The sequence below is a fragment of the Sinocyclocheilus anshuiensis genome, unplaced genomic scaffold (genome assembly GCF_001515605.1).
Source record: "Sinocyclocheilus anshuiensis isolate Anshui unplaced genomic scaffold, SAMN03320099.WGS_v1.1 scaffold807, whole genome shotgun sequence".
Lineage (NCBI taxonomy): Eukaryota > Metazoa > Chordata > Actinopteri > Cypriniformes > Cyprinidae > Sinocyclocheilus > Sinocyclocheilus anshuiensis.
Genome location: NW_015551077.1, coordinates 749,775 through 775,392, shown reverse-complemented (window position 1 = coordinate 775,392; position 25,618 = coordinate 749,775). Strand labels below are relative to the sequence as shown.

The 25,618-nt window shown below is 33.6% G+C and overlaps 2 protein-coding genes across 3 annotated transcripts in view; one reads left to right on the top strand and one right to left on the bottom strand.

Moving 5' to 3' along the window:
- LOC107662458 (stimulated by retinoic acid gene 6 protein homolog) overlaps positions 1–16,901 on the top strand; it is a 22,269-nt gene extending 5,368 nt beyond the window's left edge. For both annotated transcript variants that reach the window (XM_016452492.1, XM_016452493.1), the window contains 15 exons: positions 950–1,016; positions 2,260–2,342; positions 2,527–2,660; positions 3,999–4,165; positions 4,735–4,860; positions 6,709–6,779; positions 7,961–8,037; positions 9,308–9,369; positions 9,495–9,657; positions 11,547–11,622; positions 13,033–13,166; positions 14,485–14,602; positions 14,767–14,868; positions 15,903–16,066; positions 16,590–16,901. In XM_016452492.1, coding sequence (XP_016307978.1) covers positions 950–1,016; positions 2,260–2,342; positions 2,527–2,660; positions 3,999–4,165; positions 4,735–4,860; positions 6,709–6,779; positions 7,961–8,037; positions 9,308–9,369; positions 9,495–9,657; positions 11,547–11,622; positions 13,033–13,166; positions 14,485–14,602; positions 14,767–14,868; positions 15,903–16,066; positions 16,590–16,870 — 1,825 coding nt within the window. In that variant the 3' untranslated portion in view covers positions 16,871–16,901. The remainder of the gene's footprint in view (positions 1–949; positions 1,017–2,259; positions 2,343–2,526; positions 2,661–3,998; positions 4,166–4,734; positions 4,861–6,708; positions 6,780–7,960; positions 8,038–9,307; positions 9,370–9,494; positions 9,658–11,546; positions 11,623–13,032; positions 13,167–14,484; positions 14,603–14,766; positions 14,869–15,902; positions 16,067–16,589) is intronic.
- A 4,291-nt stretch (positions 16,902–21,192) lies between these two features.
- Positions 21,193–23,635, bottom strand: LOC107662462 (immunoglobulin superfamily containing leucine-rich repeat protein 2-like). Its single transcript, XM_016452501.1, is given in 3 exon segments — positions 21,193–21,911; positions 21,914–22,855; positions 23,399–23,635. Coding segments are annotated over 2 exon segments (1,257 nt in total). The 5' UTR covers positions 22,847–22,855; positions 23,399–23,635; the 3' UTR covers positions 21,193–21,587.
- Positions 23,636–25,618: the final 1,983 nt, after the last annotated feature.

Below are 25,618 nucleotides of genomic sequence, written 5' to 3'. Positions count from 1 at the left end.
ATATATATATATATATATATATATATATATACACTTTTATGCTATTTTTAATAAGTAGCTGCACATTATATATTATAATTATACTGTATATAGTTATATAGTGTATAGTGATATTTAGTTTTTATAATTAATTTTATAGTTTATATATTTAAATGTGTCAGCTTACATGCACACATGTATAAAATATATTTAAAAATGGAAAATTATATATTTAAAATGTGCATTTATATTGTTACAATTTTCATTTCATTAAAAAACAAATTACATGGTAAGTGTGCATTCATGGGTTCTCTGGATTTAGACATTAACTTCTGTGATTTCAGCTAGATAACATGGTTAAGGTCAGCAGATATTCATTAGATATTATCTGTATTGCTGCTCGTCATTTAGTCTGTTGCCATCCCATAATGCACTACCCAAAGCATTTATATGGTTCCATGTCTACAGGTGTGCAAACATATCTGATTATATTTCTGCTGAAAGTGATGAGATTTTTTGACTTTGATCTCATCTTTGATTCTTTTCACATATGCAAGAGACTTTTCGGCTGGATTTTAGGTAACAAAACACCAAACTGTGAATCTAGGGTTACTTCAATGCGTCACATGCCTCGTCCAAGACTTCCTTATGCCAAACACAATCAGGATCTATTCACTCATCTCTGAGTTTCTGTTACCATGGCCTTTAGTTGCCGTAAGTCCATCTCAGCATTTCAGTTTACTCAGAAGTGTGAGTGGGGTCGTGTGCTGGCATTTCACGTCAGTCAGATTACCTACAACAATGGGTTTAAATGAATAATCTGCACTTGAAGAGGTTCAGTAGACATGCTCTTGTTAGTAATGGTCTATTGCTTGGGAACGGAGGGGAGGAAGGGAGCGCATGCAGGCTGAGTAATCGGCCTGGATCGCACCAGCTTATGATAAATACTCTGTGTTTGTGAAATTTTCAGAGTTATCCCACCATGTGACCCCACAGCTGATGAAGGCCTCTTCCACATATGCATTGCTGCAATATCTGTGAGTTCCCTTCTGATGAAACATACTGGTTTCTTTATGTTCTCAATTTTCTTTTTTCTGTCTTTATCTTCTGTTCTTTCTTTGTATTGCCTTGTCCAGAATTTAGTACCTTGGAATTCTTGGAATATTGAAATCAGTCAGTACCATGGTATATATCAAAGTACTAGTGATAGACAGTATTTGGATATTTTAAGAAGCACCTTTGGGTCAAAATCTAGAAATAGCCATGTCAATAGATAATAAACTGTTTCTGTTTTCAAATTGTTTTGAATTAGTAAATAATTTGTTACAAAAAAATATATATATTTTGGATGATTAAATAAATAAATAAATATAAAATGAATAATTAATTATGTGTTTTTATGTTTATTATTGTTATTATTATTATATATCTTAATTTTTATTTTAAGACGTGGAAAAATCTCATAGCAATATCTACGGATCCCAGTGTTATTTTAGTATCATTGATATACTATTATAGTTTTTAGTAATATTTTGAATTTGTTTTTATTTTTATATTTTCTTTTTTCATTATAATTTTAGTCAGTTTTAAAATTTCGTAGTTGTATTCGGTTTTTTGTATGTCTATATATTTCTTTTATTAATTTGTATGTACGTTTTAGTTGACTTGGCAACTAGGTGAAATAAAATAATTTTTGAAATATTTTATTTCTGTTAAAGGTTATTTTATTTGAAGTAATTAAAGTTTTGGGGGGTTTATGGTTTTAGTTTTAGTTAACTATAATGACCACTGCAAAATACCATAGTATGTCCACCAGATATCATGGTACTGTCATAGTAATTTTGTATAAAAAGTTTGAAAAACATTTCAAACACACTCATTTGTTATCACTCATCTTGTAACTCCCAGACTTCCCACTGACTTCCTGGTCCTTTCCTTTCTTTGATATTTATACAAAAAGCCACATGCTAATTGACTATGATGGACCCATGTGGACTCAGATGTCACCTTTGACCATGACGCCTCCTAAAAGTGTTACAGGTCACTGCAGGTCACTGCAGGTCACTGATCTCAGGCTTACCAGAAACAGAGGCAGCGTCTTTGGAAATGGGTTCTGCCCTTGTTTCATAGGGGTCTGTGGTTTCATTTGAACCGAGAATCTGTGAAGCCGAAGGGGTTAATAAAGGGTCAAAGTCCCAGCTGCACCAGCCTCTGCTGGGCCTTTAGAGGAAGTCAGGGAGGTTGTAATACTGGCAAATTGTCCTCTCTTTATGTCCAAAGCTGGTGGTCATGCTGGTTCTCGCCATCCTGGCCAGACGAAAGAAGCTGGGTGACAATCAGAGGGGACTTACAGGTTTACTCAGGTCAGTTTGACATCACCCAGAACCTCATGGCAACATGCTAAAAATCAATCTCACAACACTTTAGCCACTATGTAGCAGCTCCTTTGCCAGTTTCACATCATGACAGTGATTTTTGCATGGCCAAAACCACTCTCATATTCATTTTCTAGTTATTTATAATTGTTTTTTCTGTTCTTTTCTTCAGCCCAGTAAACTTTTTAGACCACACACAACACAAGGGCCTTGCCGTAGCTGTGTACGGCGTTCTCTTCTGCAAGCTGCTTGCAATGGTCCTCAGTCACCATCCACTTCCTTTCACTAAAGACGTCGTGAACAAAGGCACGGTGACTAGATTTCTTGCTTCATGGAGTGGTGAAATGCATTTATAGTGTGATTATATTCAGTTTTTATGCTTCATTTTTTATGTGGTCTAGTGGTTAAGACTCAGGACTAGCAAACAGAAGGTTGCTGGTTCGATTTCCGCAAGGAACAAACCTTGAGTCGCCATCATTGTACACTTAACCCCAGTTGGTCAAGGACGATAATTATGGCAATGTTGTAAAGATTCAGTTCTTTATAGATAAAAAAAACACATTCTTTTCTACCATAATGTAAATCAAAGACTTCGGGCCACCAAAGAGTGGGAATTTAGCCAGTTTGGAGGGGTATCTCACAGGGTATAGTGGCTCACCCTTCACTGGTGCTATCAAATGAACACTCTCTCTATTCACAAGATGGCAACTATCCAAACTAGGCTCAGTTCACACAAGAGGATGAAAAGTAGCACCCTACCTGATCTTTTTTTTTCTTCCTCTGAACTGCTAGTCCTTCTTAGTTGGGTTTTGTAATTGGATTATTGGCTGCATTTTTTGTTTCTTTAGCAAACAGGGCCTCAGACAAGGCTGTGTTTGCATTATGTAACTGTTTGGTGCTTTAATAAGTTAATTTTGACGCACAAGTCTGTTAGTGTTGATGGGTCACTATTGTTATTCTCCTCATTCTGGATCATATGACCTTTTTTGTTCTTTCCATAGTTTAAAAATCCATATGGTCAAGTAGCAAGCATTTTACTCAAAGTAACTTAGAGTACACTTCAGGGACAATCCTGCAAATCTGCAATCAGAGGATAACACAAAAAAGTGCACCTAAAATGAAATTTTGTGCGTTGAAAATAAAAGAAGGAATGCTAAAGAATTATGAAAGCAAATAGAGACTCAAGAGTGTCAGGCTAAAAAAAGCACCATTATTATTGAACAGTTAGGGGGGGCTTATATAATTTATAATCAGTTCTGCATTTTGATTATTGGTAGTAAAAATCATCTTAAAAAAAAGAAAGTCCTTAAAAAAAAAAAAAAGAAGTCCATATGATTTTTACACAATATTCCAATTATTCTGAAGCCATTCAATATTTTTAAATAAGAAACAGGCCCAAATCGAAATCAATTTACACTCAAAATTTAGTTTTTTGGGTGATTTATTCATATAAGTGTCTTGCTCAAGATCACATCAGATTGCACCATTAAGGGTTTGAACTTACAACCTTTCGACTCCCAGCCTCCTTTAACCACTGGGCCGCATCACTATTTATAAGCAAATATAGACAGTACTGTGCTCTTTTAGGTTAGATCCAGTTTGAGAGCACAGAGATGTTTATTATTCTGTTCTTTATGTCTGTAGAGCTCTGGCTGATCCTGGCTCTGTTGTACTACCCCGCATTGTACTACCCTCTTCTGGCCTGCGGGACGCTGCATAACAAGGTGGGTTACGTCTTGGGCAGCCTGCTGTCGTGGACACACTTTGGAGTTCTGGTCTGGCAGAAGGTGGACTGTCCCAAAACGCCACAGGTACGACTTACCATGGATATATGGATCTAAAACATCACCTGTAAAATATAAGCATACTTTCCCACTTTGAATGAGACTTTCAGATTCTTCTGTTCATTACCCTAATCCCATCAGTCCTCCGTTTTGTTCCCATTGTCCTCACATCTGCTAAATGAATGGTCAAACCTCAAAACAATTTGTTCTGCTTCTCAGGATCTCACTATGGTGCTTTGCTTCAGTTAATCACTTTAGATTCTGTCAGAACTATAGAAAAAGTACAATGTTACACAAAATACACAATCAAATAAAACATTCTAGTTTAGTTTGATTGTACTGCCTGCTTCATGGATTTTGCACACTAGCAAGAAAACAAAAGGAACAAACTGGCTGACTGGATTCATGCTGAAAGCCATTTAGTTATTTTTAGGACTTAATAAAGAAAGCCTTGTTAGGTTTGTAATGTAAATTCTGAGTGAAATTTCATGATTGATTTGCATTGAATATGGCTGGCAGGAATACAGCCAGACAAGCCACTGCAAACATTTGATGTTATTTGATATTGATTTGTCTGTTTTTCTCCTTGTCTGCAGATCTATAAGTACTATGCCCTGTTCAACAGCCTTCCTCAGATTGCCTGTCTGGCTTTTCTTAGTTTCCAGTATCCGCTGCTTCTGTTCAAAGGCTTACAGAACACAGAGACAAGCAACGCCTCTGAGGTGAGACTGTCAAGATGATACAACTGTCCTGATTGTGTAATAAAGGGGGAAAAAAGCTATATTAAAAGATCAAATTCTTAAAAAAAAGACTAATAGGGGGTTTCAAGCATCAAAAAGTTTGATAGTTTATTTAAAAACAGTTTAATAATCTTTTCCACTATCCTTTAAACCACTAGGTTTTTACCCATTTGTCAGCAATAAGCTTTTAATCAGTTGTAATAAAACTTAGTATGATCACTTTTTCTTTTATATGTTTTAATAAGCACAGGTCAGAGTAAGTATGATGATTCATTTTTGCATAAATATATCTGTTACACTGCATGACGAAACATTATTTCATTATTTAAAGTACACACTTTACTTGCATTTAATATGCTTTCTATGTATATAAAATATTATATATAATATATGCAAACACCAAAATGGAACGTCTCTTCTTTGACCCACGCATGTATGTATGTATATTTAGATATATAAGACTGCACAACTGCTTCACTTATTAATATTTGAAAGGTTAGTTCAGGTTGTGAGATGTCAGCTCCCCCAAAAATGAATGAAAAGGATGAATTAATAGTTCATGATATTTGTAACCAATGTTTCTGATGTTCTGATATCATAATAAATAAATAGATAATATATGAAAGATTAATGTAGAGAAATATATGTTTAAAGGATGAAATTCTTGCATAATCTAATCTAATTAAGGCATAATCTTTTATTATTATTTCTTTAATGTAACTGCTTTAATGCTAATTAATATTTGAAAAACAAGGTTGGTTCAGGTTGTAAAATAATTATGTGTTCATCATGTTCAATGATGTTCAGCTCCCTCAAAAATGATTATTTGTGAATTAATAATTCATAATATTTGTACCTTGAAAAATACATTTAAAAACGTATAAAGCTTTAAAATATTATTATTTCTTTAATGTAACTGCTTTAATGCTAATTAATATTTGAAAAACAAGGTTGGTTCAGGTTGTAAAATAATTATGTGTTCATCATGTTCAATGATGTTCAGCTCCCTCAAAAATTATTATTTGTGAATTAATAATTCATAATATTTGTACCTTGAAAAATAAATTTAAAAACGTATAAAGCTTTAAAATAATTAATATGTGTACTACATTCACATGTCAAGGTGTAAAGAAAATGTTATTAATTTTTACTTGGTCATTAGATTAGAACTTTTCTTGAACATGGTATTAAAGTTTTGAAAGCCGCATTAAACCATGAATACTTGACATGCGTTTTAAACTAGTTTTTAAAATATTTTTGGTTTTCTTTATCATGCATGCTCTTATTTGCCATTGATCCATTTGTATTTAGCATTGTTTTTCCCCTAATGTACTGTAGACGACCGTGTTACAACAGACCTGTGACCCATTTTTGGGCCACGACCCACCAGTTATGTGTTAATTCATAATGAAGGGACTTAGGAGCATGGAAAGGCAAGAGGAGAGTTTGTAAACTCGGCAGCTGCATTCCAGAGCTCTAATCATTGTAAGCAGCTCAGTGGGATTGGGTTATGTTTGACTCGCAGAGCACATTACACAAACAGTGTGTTGTTTTCCCATAGGAAATAGACAATGCCAGTGTTATTCAGCTATAATCGCTATGACGAATACATTTGGTTGAAATAAGAGGAGCGATCCCTTCATAACACATCTAAACTGCGAGTAAACGATGTGACAATTCTAGATCTTTTTTTTTATAATGAACAAAACTATCTATAATTCAGACAAGCAAAGTTTGTGTCAAGTCACACTACATGATAGTCACTGTTTTTAATTTTGAGAAGATTTGGTGTAATTTTTTATTATTATTATTATTTTAACTTTCTTGCAGGACCTCAGTAGCAGTTATTATCGAGACTATGTGAAGAAGATTCTCAAGAAGAAAAAGCCCACCAAAATCAGGTGATGCACACTTACGTGGACACCCTTATTTATTAACCCAAAGGTTCGAGAAGCTTAAAACAGCAGAAATTATACTACTAACCCATAATAAGACATTCACAGAGAGCTGATGGTGATCATATGGACCCTTTGTACAACATGATTGTACAAAGAAAAGTAAATGAATGAATTTTTGCAAATGTTTTTATGTTGGCTCCACTGGTCACACGTTTAAAAACTTCTAATTTACAACATGTTTCATCAATGTTATCCATTTTAAATGTTAATTGTTTTTAATACATTTTATTATACGATAAATTAGGCTTTTCAAACCCCAAAGAACGAATAAAAAATACTATAAATACTAAATAAATTCTATAAATATTAAAAATTAAAAAAATACTAAAATGAAACATTTCAGGCCCTATTTGGTAGCTTATTAATGGGAAGTGCTTGTCATACTGCAATGTGAACTAATCTTGTTAAACCGTTTTGGTAATGGAATGGATTCCAATTGCAATGAACGAAAGGAAAGGTAAGGTACTTTCTATTATAGCAATCAGTCCACTGTACAATAGACAGGCAGATGAGATATTGTCTATAGACTAGTTCCTTCCTCATTTCCATTGACAGGAGGTGAATCACACCTACTGTAAATTCACTTATGCAAAGATTGGTAGATAGTGAGTCTGAATTGTGAACTAATGCCATTCAGTCTGTCTGTACTGTACAGATGCTGATCTTCTTTATGCAAAAATATACTGAGTGTCTGAAATGTCATTGAATATAGTCCTGTGAGCCATGTGAGGGAACGTGTCTTGTTACGTGGAAACTCCTTTGTGTCAGTAGGATATAGTCTACATAGGAACACAACCTAATGAAGGGAAATATCCCTTGATAAGAGTGGCAGATGTAGGAAGGTATAAGGCATATATCGATAAACTTCAGATATGCCAGTCAAATATCAAGAGACCATGAGGTTGCAGGTTTAGACTGGTTGTCCAAAGGTTGCAGGTTCGAATCCCATTAAAAGCCATTGTGTAAAGGGCGACTTTATAATATACTGTAAATGACTTTAGAGAAAAGCATCTACTAAATGTCTAATTGTGCATTTGAAAGAAAATGAAGGGCTATTATCTTTAACATTATATTAAATGATGTTTCTTCTTGTTGTTTATGGCTGTTATCTCTTGCGGTTGCAGTTCCAGCGCATCAAAACCCAAACTGTTTGAAAGACTCCGAGATGCTGCCAAGTCTTACTTCTACACACCAGAGGATGGTAAAAAAAACTAACATGTCAATAAAGCAATAAGCCCCATGAGGCCGTGGTTTACAGTGAATTTATAACAGCTAAGGGGCGTTGTTAGACACGACGCGAAAATGTAATGATATTAATAAAACCATTCTTCCACCAAACAATGTAGTTCCTCAAAAACAGTTGTGGTTGCTACAAAGTGGTTGCCAAGCAACAGACAAACGTAAACAAAGGTGTATTTTTGTAAAGTAATTTACAGCAGCTTCGAATGTGGCTCAACCAATCAGAATCAAGGACTGGAACTATCCATTTTATCCAGTTTTTTCTTCAACGCGGAGGTAAGCCTATGGGTTAGACTTCCGGTTCGTTAGCCGCTAACGAGAAGAATAACAACGTGCAGTAAACGGTAAAACTGTTTGCACTACAAACCAGTGTGTTCATAATTAAGATAATACATTAAAATAATATGGTAAGACACACCAATTTTCAATATCAAGCAGCAAAAGGAGCGGTTCTGTACAGCTAAAAATAGCTGGACGCGGATGAGACCGGAAGCTAGACCCATAGAATTTACAAATGGCCGCGCCCATTTTTACGGTAAGAAAAATGTGGATAAAAATATATTTACACTACCGTCCAAAAGTTTGGGATCAGTACGATTTATTTATCCAGCTAAAAATAGCTGGACGCGGATGAGACCGGAAGCTAGACCCATAGAATTTACAAATGGCCACGCCCATTTTTACGGTAAGAAAAATGTGGATAAAAATATATTTACACTACCCTCCAAAAGTTTGGGATCAGTACGATTTATTTATCTATATATTTTTGTTCTTTTATTCAGCATGGATTGATGCATTAAATTGATGGAAAGTTACAGTGAAGAAATTTTTCGTTTCAAAAGTTGCTCAAGTTAGAAAATTCTGTTCTTTTAAAACTTTCTGTTCATCAAAGAGTCAAGAAAAAAAACTGATATTGATAATAAATATTGTTATTGATAATTATAAATATTTCTTGAGCAGCAAATCAGCATATTAGCATGATTTCTGAAGGATCATGTGACACTGAAGACTGGAGTAATGATGCTGAAAATTCAGCTTTGATCACAGAAATAAATGACATTTTAAGATATATTGAAATAGAAAACAGTTCCTTTCAAACAGTAATAATATCTCACATTTTTACTGTAGATTTGATCAAATAAAAGCAGTGAGCAAAAGAGACTTACCAACCCCAAACTTTTAAACGGTAGTGCTTGTATTAATTTACTGTCATTTTATTTCTTTTCCATCAGTTTTTAGGTTCCCTTTGAAACTAGCGATCTCTGTGGTTGTGGCGTTCATTGCTCTTTATCAGGTAAACGCTTGAACAAACAAGCCCTTTTTAGCGTTATTTCGGTCTAAAGGTATTAATTAATGTGCTTTTATCTAAAGTAGCATGTTAGTTTTTCAAGGCATTTTCCATTCTTTTGAATGTCTTAGATGGCGCTCTTACTGGTCTCAGGCGTGCTGCCCACCCTACACATCGTCCGTAGAGGAGTGGACGAAAACATCGCCTTCCTGTTGGCTGGTTTCAATATCATCCTGTCAGATGACCGTCAGGAGGTGGTCAGGATTGTAGTTTACTATCTGTGGTGTGTGGAAAGTGAGTCAGTTGCCATTCTCATACTTCTTATACTTAGGCTGTTCTGTTGCAGGACATAGATGTGATTTTACGGGACAATGTGCAATACGTCTAAGAGAGATCAATTTTGCTATTGTTATACTATGTAAATCTCGATTTACGTTAGTTGGAAAGCCTATTTGCCATTTTAGATGATAACATTTTAAATCGCCAATAAGCTTTGTTAATTGTGACCGGCTCTGTGACCGGGACTCAATTTGCCCAAAATCGAGTCCTACACTGTAATTTACTGTACATGTCCTATTCAGTCTGCCAAATATAGTGAATGCTGGACAAAGCTCACAATTTTTTGGGACGGTGGCCACACTAACTTAGGCCCACATTAATCTGTGGCCACAAAAGCCTCCAGAAATTCAGTCCGATTCAAACGCCAAAAAAAAAAAAAAAAAAAGTGTGCTTAATTGTATTGAATGTGCTCTTGTAGTGTACTTCTTCAAAATATTTAAGTATCAAATCTTAAAAGTATATTTTTTAAAAAGCTGTACTTAAAGAGAGACGCTTACATTACTGTTTTTAACACACTTAAGCACACTTAGAAAGTGCACTTTGTAATAATTTAAAGTTTTAAATCATTGTTTTAATACTTTTTGGTATGCTTTAAAGTACACATATTTTGATGTGTTGACTAACTAACATAATTTGAGTAAATATATTTGAAATGTACTAAATTGTACTAAACTGCAACTTCATCGTTACAAATGTGTAATTAGATTTATATTATATTTAAATACATAATTGTAATTTTATATAATAAAATATAATATACAATTATATGTAAATACATGGCAACAACAAAAAAACAAACAACAACTTTAGTTGACCATAAATGCTTGTCAGTTCATTCGGCTGTACACTTTAACCATATTTCAAACACAATATAAGTATTTATGAAATTACACATAAAGATGTGCTTAAGTCCTACTTAAGTGGGTCAAAAAATAACTTTAAAGTTCAACTCATTACATTTGAAATAGTATAACATACTATAATACATTTTTATTTAATTGTAAATAACACAATTATGTGTCAGAAAACATTACATACAGTTCAGACTTAAGTATATTCTTTTAAAGTATATTATTTCCGTAACTACACTTTTTGAAAATCTGCCCAGAATATTTACAATATTAGAATTTAGAAATACTGTATATATATATATATATATATATATATATTGAAAATACAATATATTCAATATGTATATTTCTATATTTAAAAAACAGAAATATATATCGAAAATATTCTTTTTCACACGGGTCCATCTCCTTGTGTGTGCATTTATTCAATGGTTTGTCTTATTATTCAGTAAATATAAGCCTAAACAGATTCATACTTTTTTTTTAAAGCCATTACACTGAAATCTGCTGATTCTCCTCAATAATTAGCACAAAAACGTGTGTAGATTATATGTGGGCTTAGAGATTAGCTTTAAAATATTTCTTCAAGGTGGTATTCATATAAACAACACGTAAACCATTTCAGTATAGAGTAATAACAGTAAGAAAGTCAATATGGAGTCATTTGGATCAGTGCAGTTGGCTAGATCAGCTTTAATGATGATCTCTGATAAGCTAATGTAAGCTATGCAAATGTGAGCTTGCGTTGATTCAGACTGCTGGAGGTTTGCATGCATCAGTGCAGAGCCCGAATCGCACGCATCCACTTTCACTCAGCTTTAAATACTCATGTAAATCAGCAGATGAATAATGGAGCAGTCAGCAAAGCCGACCGCTGAACTGTAGCAGGACTCGTTTTCCAATCAGTCAGTGGGAAAAAGTGCTGAGGCTGTGAGAGTGTGTTTGTGCATCTGACAGTGACCTTTCTGGCTCGTGTGATTGTGTGTGTTTCAGTTTGCTATGTGTCAGCGGTGACCCTGTCCTGCCTGCTCAACCTGCTCATGCTCATGAGGTCCATGGTCCAGCACAGGTGACACTAACAGCCACACACTCAGTCAGATAAAGCGGCTAAAACTGCTCTTCACCTGCTTCACCACTGTCACATGCATGCCGATACGCAGATGTCACGTACTGATTCTCTGATCATGCATTTGAGATGTTAAAACACTTTTTAATATCCCAGGTTATTATGCGGAGTGGGTTTGCGAGGTCAGTTTTATAAACAGGATTTGAAGTGAGAAATGGACAGAAAATACTACAGTTGTTTCTAATGTCAAAATAGTGTTTATGATTGCTAATTGATTTACAGCACAGCATGGATGTTTCATTTGATTTTTATATATATAAATTATTTTTGATTTTTATGTTTTATGTTCTATTATTTAATAAAATAATAAAAACGCTTAATTACAACTTTTGAAATGCAAAAACAAATTTGTATTAAACAGATACAGTCACATATTAATACAGAAATAAAAAGTATTTCCGAAATTAGATTTTAAATATTCTAAAGAAACATGTATTTCTTTAGCAAAAAATGAAACAGTTGTACTATAACTGTAATTTCCTAATTTTCCTATTTTGTACATTTTAATTCAAATGTATTCTTTTTCTTTTTATCTTTTCTTTGTTTGTTTGTTTCCCTTCCAGGGTTATTATTGTTTCCTAAAATTAAAACTAAAACTAAAACCTTAAAAAAAATCATTACAAAATAAAGCAATTTACAAAATAAAAAATAAAAAAACTACATTTACAAAATAAAGCAATTTTTAAATATATTTTAATTAAAATGTATCTGTTTATTTATTATGTATGTGTTTTATTATTTTATTTTATTGTCTTTATCATTTTTTTTTTTCACTTCCAGGGTTATTATTGTTATCTAAAACTAAAACTAAAACCATTAAAAACAATCTTTACTTGAAATAAAACAAAAGTTAACTGAAATAAAGAGTTATTAAAAATACATATTTAATCATTTGTCTTTTTCTTTTTGTTTAACTTGAAATACTAAAATAACTAAAACTAAAACTGAAATAAAATTATTTATTAAGAACCATATAGACATTTAAAACATGACAAAAACACAACAAAATTTAAATAAAAACAGAAAATATAAATTCTGTTTTTATTTTAATTTTAAAATTTTAATTTTGTTATTATAGGGAAAAAAATGATCTTTATCATAACTGACTGCTTCTATTATGAATAACAGCTAGCTGGAGGTGAAACAGGGGGGAAAAAATCCTTTTCTAATGAGAATGAGATAATTACAGTCAGGAATAGCAGATTAAAAAGTAATGACTTTTCAAATTGAGTTTTTAAATGTCATTAATGGCAGTTTGACTCTGTGACCTGCAATTCCTTCTCAGTTTCCTCTTCATAAAGAGACGCCCCTATTCCCTATATTTCTGCAGCCGCTGTATCTGTGTTCCCTCAGGTCTAATCTGAAGGGACTGTACAGAGGAGACATCTTTACTGTGTATAACTGCCACAGGAGCATTAGACCGTCCCGGCCTGCGCTGGTCTGCTGGATGGGCTTCACCAGCTACCAGGCTGCCTTCATCTGTCTCGGTGAGAGCACATTTCCTCTTTGTATGGCATGCGAGACCCTTCTGTTCGAGAAGCCCCTCATTCTCACTGCATAACTCTTTGCATTGAAGTGTAAAAGTGTGAGAAAGACATTCTGAAATGTCTTTTTTTTAACACTTACAATAGTTTGTGTACAACAACAAACAACATTTAAACTGACCAAAAGTTGTTTTTATTTATTTTTGAATTAATTTTTAACAGTTCAAGATCATTCTGGATTTTTTCTTCTTCTGGACGTTTCCCTTAAAATCCATCATAGATGGAGATTATTATGTTGTAATTAAAATAAATAAATACATTTTAGAATAATGTGCATTGATGATATGAGGAATATTTATTAAGAAAGTAAATAGGAGTTTGTTCTGTTAAATATATATTATATTATATTATATTTAATATTTGTTTATTTATTAATTATTTTGTTGTTCATTTATTTTTATTTATAAATTAAAATATATTGTTATATTATAATAATCTTATTTAAAATATATTGTTAAAATGTATTATTATAATTTACAGTTGGTACATCAACAGACAATAAAAATTCTTCATGAATAGAGAAAGTTATTATATTTTCTTTTTTTTTTTTCGTAATCTTTAGAATAATGTGCACCAGGAACATTTATTTAGAAAATAAATAAGGTGGATTTTGTGCTGTTTTTATTAAATAAATGTATTTCATTTATTTTATATTATTTATTTTTTTATTTTATACATTTTTTATTTTCATTCTATTTTATATCTATATTAAATATATTATTTATTGTTAGTACATTAGCAGACAATAGAAATCCATCATAGATGGAGCAAGTTGTTATGTTTTGATGAAAAAAATTCTGAAGAATAATGTGCACTGATGAACTTTTAGGAATATTTAAGAGGTAAGGTAAACAGGTTGGATAAACAAGTAAATAAATAATTTCTTTTTTTATTTATTAATTATATTGTTGTTTTCTTTTCTTTTTTCTATTTCTATGAATATATTTATTTGTTTTTTCTATTTAAAAAATATAATATTTACAGTTTTAAAAAAGACCAGAAACATGTATTAAGAAAATAAAGTTGGTGTGTTTTGTGTTTTTTAAATATTTAAATAAATAAATGTATATTATATATACATATTTTTATTTTTATTAATTATTTTAATTATTTTATTTTCATTTCATTATTTCATTCATTGTTTTTTTTTACTCATTAAATAATATAATGTTATTTATGTTTTGTTTTTGTTTTTTCAAGTGCAAAGGTGATTATGAGCATATTTCGTTACTCCTGCATGTGTGATTGTGTCTGTGTCCAGGCATGGTGATCCAGACTCTGGTGTTCTTCATCTGCATTCTGTTCGCTGTCTTCCTCGTCATCATCCCCATTCTGTATGGAACCAATCTCATGCTGTTCCGCATCATCGGCAAAATGTGGTGAGTGGCTTGGCTCTGCTGGACCGTGGCTCGGGTGATGATGACTGTGACTGTGAGCCACGAATCTCGACTATCAAGTCATCTCTCCTCATGAGCCATAAAGCCCAGCATTTAGACAAGTGCCTCTTTAGATGCTTCCCACTCACATGTTCTCTCTGCTGAAGGCCCTTCTGGTTGATGCTGTTCCTGGCTGTGCTGATCCAGCATGTGACTTCCAGGTTCTTGTTCATCAAGAAGGACGCAGGGACGAGAGATCTGAACAACAGGTGCTAATTATACATAATATTACAACAGTCAAAACATCTGTTGTGCCTCTTGCTGGTTATTGCTTTTAACGTTAGTGTGCATTCACGATCTGGTAGGCCATGAAAGACCAGCCAACAATAAACACACATCCACTTTCTGTACATTGTTATGAAACTTCTAAAGAATTTCATATTAACAGACATTTCACATATTAAATGGTAAACATTTTTATTTTTGCAACACAATTGTTAATAATGTTTTTACAATTACTTAATCATATTAATTATATATATATATATATATATATATATAGAGAGATATAGATATATATATAAATACATATATATACACATACAAACATAAATACAGTTGTTTTCTAAATGTTTACTTAAAAGTTTACATAAACTTTGCAGTATCTGCAAAATGTTAATTATTTTACCAAAATAAGAGGGATCATACAAAATTCATGTTATTTTTTATTTAGTACTGACCTGAATAAGATATTTCACATAAAAGATGTTTACATATAGTCCACAAAAAATATAAAAATTACCCCGTTCAACAGTTTACATACGCTTGTGTTGTTTTTGTTTTTTGTTTTTGTTTTTTTGTTTTGTTTTGTGATAGTTGTTCATGAGTCCTTTGTTTGTCCTGAACAGTTAAACTTTTGAATGGGGTCATTTTTATGAATTCTATTTTATATATGTAAACATCTTTTATGTGAAATATCTTATTCAGGTCAGTATTAAATAAAAAATAACATACATTTTGTATAATCACTCTTATTTGATCCCTCCTATATATATATATGGTTGATTTTGTGCTGTAATAAATAAATAAATGAATAATAAATTGTATATTTATTTTTATTTATTTAATATAATATTATTCTTTATTGTTAGTAAAAATAGATGGAGAAAGTTATTTTATTTTGACTGAAGAAGGCCAGGAACATTTCTTTATTTTAGTAATGTACTATATATATATATATACATCCTTAAGCTTGTATGAGGAATCACAGAGGTTGGATGTGCTTTTGTTTTTTTCTTTACAGAGGGAGTCTGTTTCTTCTCAGCTACATGCTCTTCCTGATTAATGTCATGGTTGGTGTTATTCTGGGTATTTGGAGGATAGTCATCACTGCCCTTTTCAATATAGTCCACTTAGGACGCTTGGATATCAGCCTTCTCAACCGCAACATCGAGCCATTTGACTCAGGTACTGCTGGACAGAGCAACTCATTTACATTCAGATACCCTATTAACAATGAAGGTGCACTCATTTACCGTAAAATTACAGTCAAATGTATTGCTGTCATGAAATGAAATTAACACCCTTTATATCATCAATATTATATTTAATAATTTATTTTGCATTTTTAAAATATAAAAATCTATTTTTGTATTTTATAAAAAAAATGTTATTTTCATTTTAAATATTTAATTATATCCAATATTTACATATTTTATATTTGTATATAATTTTTATATATTTCTGTGGTTTCAAACAAGACCCCTCCAATCAGATTTAAGCTAGATTTGTAGTTTAACAAACATAAATATCAAATGTAACTGTACGTCTACTATATGCTGATATTTCTGATAAAAGTGCCACACTGAAATTCGATTGCGACCAGAGATAATAGAACCCTCTGTAGTGTCAGCTGTTGGAAGTGGTTGTTATTTGTATGTAGATTGTCTCTTCCGTGTTTGGGCTCACAGCGCTGTGCTTCTCTCTGCAGGATACCGCTGCTACGCTCATTACCTGAAGATCGAGGTCAGTCAGTCTCACCCTGTGATGAAGGCCTTCTGTGGGCTGCTGCTGCAAACCTCAGGCCAGGACAGTGTCTCTGCACAGAGGATGAGAGATGCTGAAGAAGGTCTGAGCTTTTGTTTCTTTATTGCTTCAGTTCATGACAACAATATGATGAAAATTTATTCGTTGGAGAGTAGCCTGTTCCAGAGTCTGGTCTCAAACTCAAAGCTTTTAGTCTTCAGAACTAATTCAGAGCCGCTTGACTGAGGATGTGGTTTATTGTTTTAAAGCTGCACTCATTGAATTTGTCCAGTGAGCTTTATCAGTGAGTGTGTGGAAACCGAACTTGATTTCAGGCCTTCTGTGAGTCAAGCTGTTGAAAATAAAGATGCATTGAGCTGATTTCAAATAGGTATGAGGATGTTTTGAAAGGTTTGTTGTTGTTAAAAAGTATATTTCTAAAAGATAACAGACATTTCAGGCACAATAATTATTTCAATAAATCAAAAACATTATAAAAATTTTAATTATAAAAAAAATAATAATAAAATATAATATTCATATATTAAATTTATTATTTTTTTATATTTTTGCAACCGCTATTGAGAGCACCAATTTGCAAACTATGCATAACAAGTGCTGCGTTATGGTTATTATATGTACTATATATAAGGGATAATTCACAGTAAATTACCATAATTATTAACAAAAAAAATATTATTATTATTATAAAATGTCACAAATAATTGTAATAATGACTTAATAACCTAGTTATATATCTAGAAAATATTGTACAAAATATTTTGTTATATAAAGTAATACATTTTGTTATAATGTTGTTTTATATAAAAAAAATATAACAGCTAATTACCATAAAATTACACATTTTATAACTATACAAATAATACATTAATAAAAATAAAGCAATATATAAAATTATATATATGTGTAATAATTAATAACCCTGTTATATGAGAGGGAAAAAAAGTATTTTTTTATACTTATGTATTAATTTATAGTTTTAATTAATACATTTTATTATATAATTGTCAAATGACAAAATATCATTTCTAACTGACCATGCATAAAAAGTGCTGGATTATGGTTATTATATGTACTATATGTAAGGGATAATTCACAGCTAATTAACATAATTATTTTTAAAAAAATGAAATATTAAAAAATGTATGATTAATAAATAACCTTTTATTTTTTATATACAATAATACATTTTGTTATAATATTGGTATAGAACAAAGTATTATTTATAACTTGCCGTGCACCACATTGGCGCAAACAGATTGAACTCCCATTATGCAGTAGAGTTTAAAAGGAACAGATTAATTTCATCTACTTTCAATGCATTTCAAAACAGAAAGCAGAGCAAAATGATGTTAGATAATCTGTGTCGAATCTCTGACCAAAGCCGAGATTCATATTGATCTATGTTTGATTTCTCCTGGGTGATTTATGTCTATTTGCACAGACAGTTGGTTGGCCTTGTTTTTGGAATAATTGATTCATCATGTTGCCCTGCACACAGCAGGCGAGCGTTCCCGCAATGATTACATTTGTCAGGATAAATTGGGCCCCGATGTGCAGTAACTCACCTCGGCCCTGCTGCTGCTCAATCAGACCTGTCAGAGAGACAGAGAGTCCATAGTGTGAACATCCTCTGTACATTCACAGTTCACATTGCTCATCTCCTTTCATAAAGCGGAGCGGAGATGGAATTCAAGCTGTACGTGTGTGTCTTAAGTCAAAGTCAGATCTGTCAGCGTTTGATGGGGTTTGCCGGATGATAGGCAGCAGATGGTGTGTATTCAACATTAAACAGCCCTGTCTTTTGTTTATTTTACACCTACAGATGTACTGATGCTTGCATTCAAAAACTCAAGGAATCTGATTTTCACGTTTGTATTTTCATACAATATTATTATCTATGGAGAATTGTTAAAACTGGTAGGTTACACAGACTGAGCTCTGTAATTGACTGTTTCATATGTGTGTGTGTGTGTGTGTGTGACTCATAGTTTTTACACTCTCCATAATTGCACATTGCCATATGTTCCAACTGTGATACTGTGGTTTCGTGTTGCTGTTACTGTGCTGTATGATTATGAAGTAGCGCTCTTTTATATGGACAATATTTATTTGCATTAAGTGTCTTTATTTTAGATGTCATTTTTTTTAAAGGAATATTTATTTAAGACTTATTAAAAAGCAAATCGGTTCATTTTACTGAATCAAAACATACACACGACCAGGGTAGTTCGATTCTCGAACGAATGACTCTTATGAGTCGGTTCTTTGAGGTGAATCATATACAGACAGTGCTACAAGTCGAGTCCATTTCGCCAAACGAATGACCTCTTATGAGTCGATTCTTTTAAATTAATCATTTTAGTGAATTTTTAGGGAAAATTATACAGCGCGAACAGTGTAGTCCGTTTTCCCAACAAATGATTCTCATGATTTGGTTCAGTTAGTTAGTTAATGCAGTTGGTTAGTTAATACAAAAAAATAGGCTATAACTACACCGGTGAAGTCCAAATCACAAACGAAGGACTTTATGAGCCGTTTCTTTGCAATGAATCATAAACAGACCGCGCTAGTGGAGTTCAGTCTATAGTCTTTGGTTCAGTTCACTTTTTCCAAACAAATGACTCTTATGAGCCGAGGTTTTTTTTGTGAATCAAAAACGTACAGCGCAAACAAGCAAACTTTATCATTCTTTTGAGCCTGTTCTTTTAATAAAAGGATGACTTTTTAAAAAGATAACTTATCCTGTCAGTCTAATGATTGATTCAATGACTTGAATAGCAAGCGGTTACTGAATCAAACTGAACTGCAAGTTATATGTGTGTGTGTTTTGTAATAGAGAAGCACATGTGTTTTAGCTAAGTGCACTTACAGCTCAGTGCCTCAGGAAGAAGTTCATGCAGTTGTAGTTAACGGATCCTTTGCACATGTGTGTGGATGGATGGATGTATTGTGTCTTTTGTTGCATGTGTGAGTGAGACTGTCTCTCCATCTTGGGCTTAGTGTATCAGGAAATTTAGTTTGGCACTGAACTCCCATCTAACCGCTTGATGCGAGGTTAGTATGTGTGACTATTTATGAATGTACAGGTTCTGCTCGTTTGCAAATTGACCAATTATTCATTTCCACTCAGCATCTTCATTTTTGCACTCATTGGTGTGACCAGTGCTGAGAACGTTATTATCATAGATGAAACCAATAATGTCCATTGTTGCACTTTGTCTGTTCTCATAAAGACAACATCTACTGTAATTGTATTACAATTGTTTTTCATCTCTGACAAAATATAAATACAATCTGTCTCACTGTTACATTGACACTTAATTTTGATATTCCCTCTATTATGTCTTGTTCTGCTACCTATGGCATATTTGTGATTGAAATAAAATAAATATTACAAATAAAAGTATGTTCATTGTATTAAGTGAAATAGTGCCATCTCCTGTGTCGCGTAAAAGACGTGACAATAAGCGTTTTAAACGCATGATTTTATATTTTAATGAAACCAATTGAAAACCATTTAAATCCGAAGTATTTTCACGAAATATTATCTTTTTTTCCGTGCAGCGATTTTAAAAACTCGCTGATTCGTGGGGTTATTAGTAATATTTAAAATAAATAACTAGGCAGATGTTAAGAGAGCGCAATTGTTCCGCAATCACATCAGTCCTTTGTTCTACACTGTAGTTTTCTCAAGAATTCATTACAAGGCATAACGAAAAATAATCACTATTACACATTTTATTGTATCTAAATGTAAAAACAAATAATTTCCTGAATTTAAATGTTCAATAAATATCCCATATTCAGACTAGTTATATATTTGTTTTGAAATATTCGTTTCAGAAAAACAAAAAGCTAAATGAATCATACTTTACTCGGGTCTTTGTTAATTTTGCTAATTAAAATCAAAGCAAAAAACATATCTGTTCGAGTGTTTGAGCTCTTTTCAGGCGGCGTCTCGCGTAGCCAGCGTTCAATATCCAGCGCACGGACTTCAAATTATTTATGATTTTTCATAGCTGCTGAACTGTGTGGTTTATGCTGGAGATTGTCCACATTTATAAAAACACTTTTCTGTGTCTGCAAACAATGTCCAATACATTTGTTCGTTCAATATTTTATTAAGGTCACGTACATAAAATCATATCAAAATCTTTCAAATGTTTGAGTATTTTTACAACATCATTGGACAGTTGGACATGAAACAAACCACTATGCGTCAATTTACTGGACACTCGATGTCGCTTTGACTGATGGCAAAAACGGACCATTTATATTTATATAAAAAAGAGAGAACATCTTCTCAGGTTACTTGGCTTACACCACAAATCGACATTTAATATCTACAGTCTATAGCATCCTAATAAAACACACTAAAATACTTGAGTGTGACATGCCACGAACAAGAAGGCTATCTCAAAGAGAAGAAAGGACATCAGTCAGTTCATAAAGGCGAGAGATATTTTTAAAGCACCCGTTCGCAAAAAGATTAAAAATCACACATTTTGGGATCCCACATTACACTTAACAAATCTTTTTTTTTCTTTTTCTTTCAAGGTGACCTGGCTGGTTTTCCAGACACACACATGCGGTGGAAAGAGGGTGTTTTTTCCCCTCAGAAGCGCTTGATGTCCACTATACAATATGCACTTCGATTACTTTTAATGGATGCTACTTGAGACTACGTACGTTTACGGTTATGCTAAAGTGACGAGACTTACGGAAAGTGAATAGTTTTATGAGGTTTTTTGAAGATAGGTTTGTCCATTTAAGTCTAGTCCACTCGATAAATCTCAAAACCCCTGTTTATAATCATGAACACTCATCGTATGCACTTACTGCTAATTTACTGAGGTAAAATGCGTCTGTATTACGTGAGATAACAGTCCGTATTCACCTAGTTTGTATTGTGTTTCAGAGCGAACGGACAACAGGCATCTCAGCGGGGTTGTTTGTAATTACCGTTGATCTCCGCAGATATGTTTACCGCTTCAGCCCCGAGCGGCAACCGATCGCTGTACTCGGATCCAACTTCAAACTCCTCCTGCGTTTTGGATTGTGACTCGGGAATGGACTCGGTTACCACGCTGCCCTCGACGTCCTCACCTTCTCCGTCCCCCTCCCCGCCATCAGCCTCGCCTTCTCCCTCTTCCAGCTCACTCGGGTTGAAGTTCTTCTCGGATCCCACAAAAGACGCCCTGGGGTCGAAATCCGTCGAGATTTGCTTTTCCATCTGATCTGGGTTTTGCATCTTCATAATCAACTGCCGTTTTGAAACACAAGGAACCTGGCGTTCGTAGGTGGTCCGTTAATTGGAATCTCAATTTTTTCAACAATGGCCGGCAAAGGGAATGTAATTAGTTGGTTTCCAGCATATATCTCCCATGTGACCTCAGGTTTAGGGGTTCCTTTTGTTTCGCAGTAAAGCATGACCATATATCCCTCATTGAGTTCGTTTTTTTCGATGTTTGGCTGATATGTGATGGACACAGACGGGGCCTTGCAGTCCAGTTTGGGCATGCTAGTGACCTGAGTACCTTTGAGGTGGGATGGAGCATCGCAGACAATGTTGTTTTGCTCAGGGATGGAGATTGATGATTTGTTGATCCAGTCCCTGAGCCACTCAAGGTTGCAGGAGCAGGTGAAGGGGTTGTGGAAGATTTGGAGATGAGACATGGAAATCAAAGCATCAAACGTTCCCTGCACGATGGTGGTAAACTTGTTATTGTTAATACGGACCGAACGCAGTTCCTTCAGTTTGGAAAAAGTATCCTTGGGGATACTGACCATGTCATTATTGTTCATCTTTAACAAATGCAGAGCAGTGAGATTGGTCAAGTCTTCCCATGGAAAATGCACGATTTTGTTGTGGCTAATATCCAAATTTTTCAGCTGAATCAACGGCGCAAAGGTGCCCCTCTCAACAGTGACGATTTCATTGTGAGCCAGCCAAAGAGAGGTCACCTGGGTCACATTTATAAAGTTTTTGGACTTCAGCACTTTAATCTTGTTAGCTGAAAGACTCAGGGTGGTCACATTGGACGGCAAGCCCTCGGGTACTTCCAGAAGGTCTTTGTAGGCACAATCTGTAAGCTGGAGGCTTACTTTACCGGTGCATTTGCACTGCTCAGGGCAACCGCGTGCACTGCCAATCACTGCAGTCCCCAAGGCAATAAGCATCAGGTATCTGGTTGCCATTTTCAGCACCTGCCAAGCACACATGAAGGTGCAGATTAGTGGATTTCTATATTTCTATATATGAATCATGCTCAAAGAACCAATGTAGGAGTCATTTAAGAAAAAAAGAGTCAGCTTTGCACATTATGAGGGTGATAATAAAAAGCATATGACATTACATTATATGGTCATGCACATTTATTTTGCTTTTATATTATTTCTAGTCTCTTTTTTCGAGTTCTTGTCGACTAATTGAGCTTAATGAGAGGAAACAAGAAAGACAGCGGACATCCCCGAGCGTCCTGCTGCGTTACCGGACGGCTGAGCAAACGCTCGAGAACGGAACGCTCGTTCGCTGTCCAGCGTTCTGAAAACGCTCTTCACTTTTTAACGAAACGTGATTGTTTTGTGAATGTTTTAAACTTCTCGAGATTTGTAGCGACTGTTTCCTAACCGCACAAACCCAAGTTTCAAGAGGAAATACACTTCTGCAGTTTATTTGCTTATGTTTCTACTTACTTTCTGAAAAAATGTTGTACGCTTAAAAGGTTTAACTTTCTCACATTGCCTTACCTGTCAGTGATATTCCTAACACTCGCGCGGATTTCAGTCAACACGACACTTGATGAAATGTGATAACAATATTTAATGCTCAGATGCCAAATTATCCCAAAACATGATGCAGCACTTTATATCCCGTTGGAAATCTCTGCTGTTGTGGTTAGCAGACGGCAGATGATACATTTTAGTGTCCGTGTGAAGCTGAGCAGTGCAGAAGCTGTTTTCTCCTCGCGCTAGAGTTCGGACAGAATTCACAGTGGAAGGGGAGGGAGGGATTGTCAACGCGCAGCCTCTCCCTCGGTTCCGCATTAAAGCCACAGGGACTTTGCATGTCCACATGAAGGTTATTCATAATTTAGATACAGTTGATAATTTCACATGACCTATGCCCTTGTTTGTCTTTTCGATGCGAGTATTACTGTCCACATGATACTTTTTCCATATATTAACTGTGCATTTTCTGTATACATTTTACAGGTTAGTAGCCTATTTTTTTTAGATGAAAAAGTCTCCCATCGGAAAATATGCTACTGTATATATAAATTCTGAATTTATTTCTTCTTTTAAAGAATGACCAAAAAGAAAGTCCAGCTATAATTGTCTAGTGACTAACTGTTACTAGATCGAAAATCGTATTAATTAGTGGCTATTTGCAATTATGTTATTATTGTATTATTAGTAGCCTATTGTTATTTTTAATGTGGAGCGTATTTTGTCTGTCATTACAGATGTCCCTAAATGTCCCTAAAGTGAAATTTGCTGCCATGAGCAAGCCAGTGGGCATTAAAAAATTAATAAACAAGTGAACTGAGCTGCATTAACAATGATAACATGATGGAGCTCAGCAACAGCTGAATTGTTCTGCTTGTAGGCTACTTGCGGTGCTTTACAGTGGAAAATGCTTAATTTTTTGACAGGCCTTAAAGGACCCTTGCTCATACGAAACTAAATACACTGAAAATGTAAATACACTTGACTTTGCAGGACACAACCGTCTGTTCATTGCTTTTTATTTTGTTGCGTTTTGCGGTGGTGACCCCCGAAACCCTTTTATATGCTGCCATCTAGTGGTCATTTTATATACTTATGTCATTTTTGCTGTTGTTAGTTTATTTATCTTATACCGTAGTTATATATGTTGTTAGTTTATTTATCTTATACCGTAGTTATATATATATATATATATTTTTTTTTTTTAACACGGGATTAAACACTTCCCTTCACTTCAGAAAAAAAACGACAAAATAATGCACTGTTGGAAAGTAAAGGGCAGTTTTTTAAATATAAAAATATGCTGTTTTTAAGCCACATGACCTTTAATTTTCACTTTCTGTTCTCTGCTTTACAAGTTGCTCTATATGGTATGTGTTTTTTACATCGTGAGTTTATTTATCTGTAAATGAGTTAAATCGGTGTTAACTAAACAACGTTCAATGCATGCTATACAGTTTCTCATGTGGAATTTGTATAAATAGTAGCATCAATGATACTAATACATTTATTTATTTATTTATTTATTTATTTAGAAGTATGTATTTATATGACAAAACAGCAGAAGATATTGACATTTGTATCTCGTAAAATATGGCACACTGCCACAACTCTTATAAAAATTAGCCTACAGCAAAATGTATTAAAGATACACTAAGTAACTTTATAGCCTATATGTCGTGCTGACTTACGGTGTGGATGCAGCTTTAAAATCAATTTTATTCCGTATGCGAAGGTGTCCAATAACAAGGATTTTTTTATGCATCATAAAATTGCCATTATATATATCATATAAATAGTCCATATGGATCATACACTGTATATATATATATATATATATATATCCACTGCAAGTTTCAAAATTTTAAAATGTGTTAGGAGACACAATAACCTATATTTAAACTTTAATTTCTTTCTTTTCTACATTATATTATAATCTAGTCTAAAAAGTTAAAACGTCTGACTCTCACCAGCAACATTTCAGCTACTTGTCTAAAATGATACATAACATCAGACACATTATGTTCACATCAACTTCACATGTGAATGCTATGTAACGTCTGGTAGCCTATAAACACACAGATCAATAACTTTCAACTTCACAACAACAACAAAGAGATTCAGCTCTATCATAGTTTCTGATTCTGTGGGAAACAGTCTAAAGCATTAAAACTTTCTATTTTAAATTCACCTATATAATATCAACTAGAAAACATGCAACATGAGCCTTCACACACATAA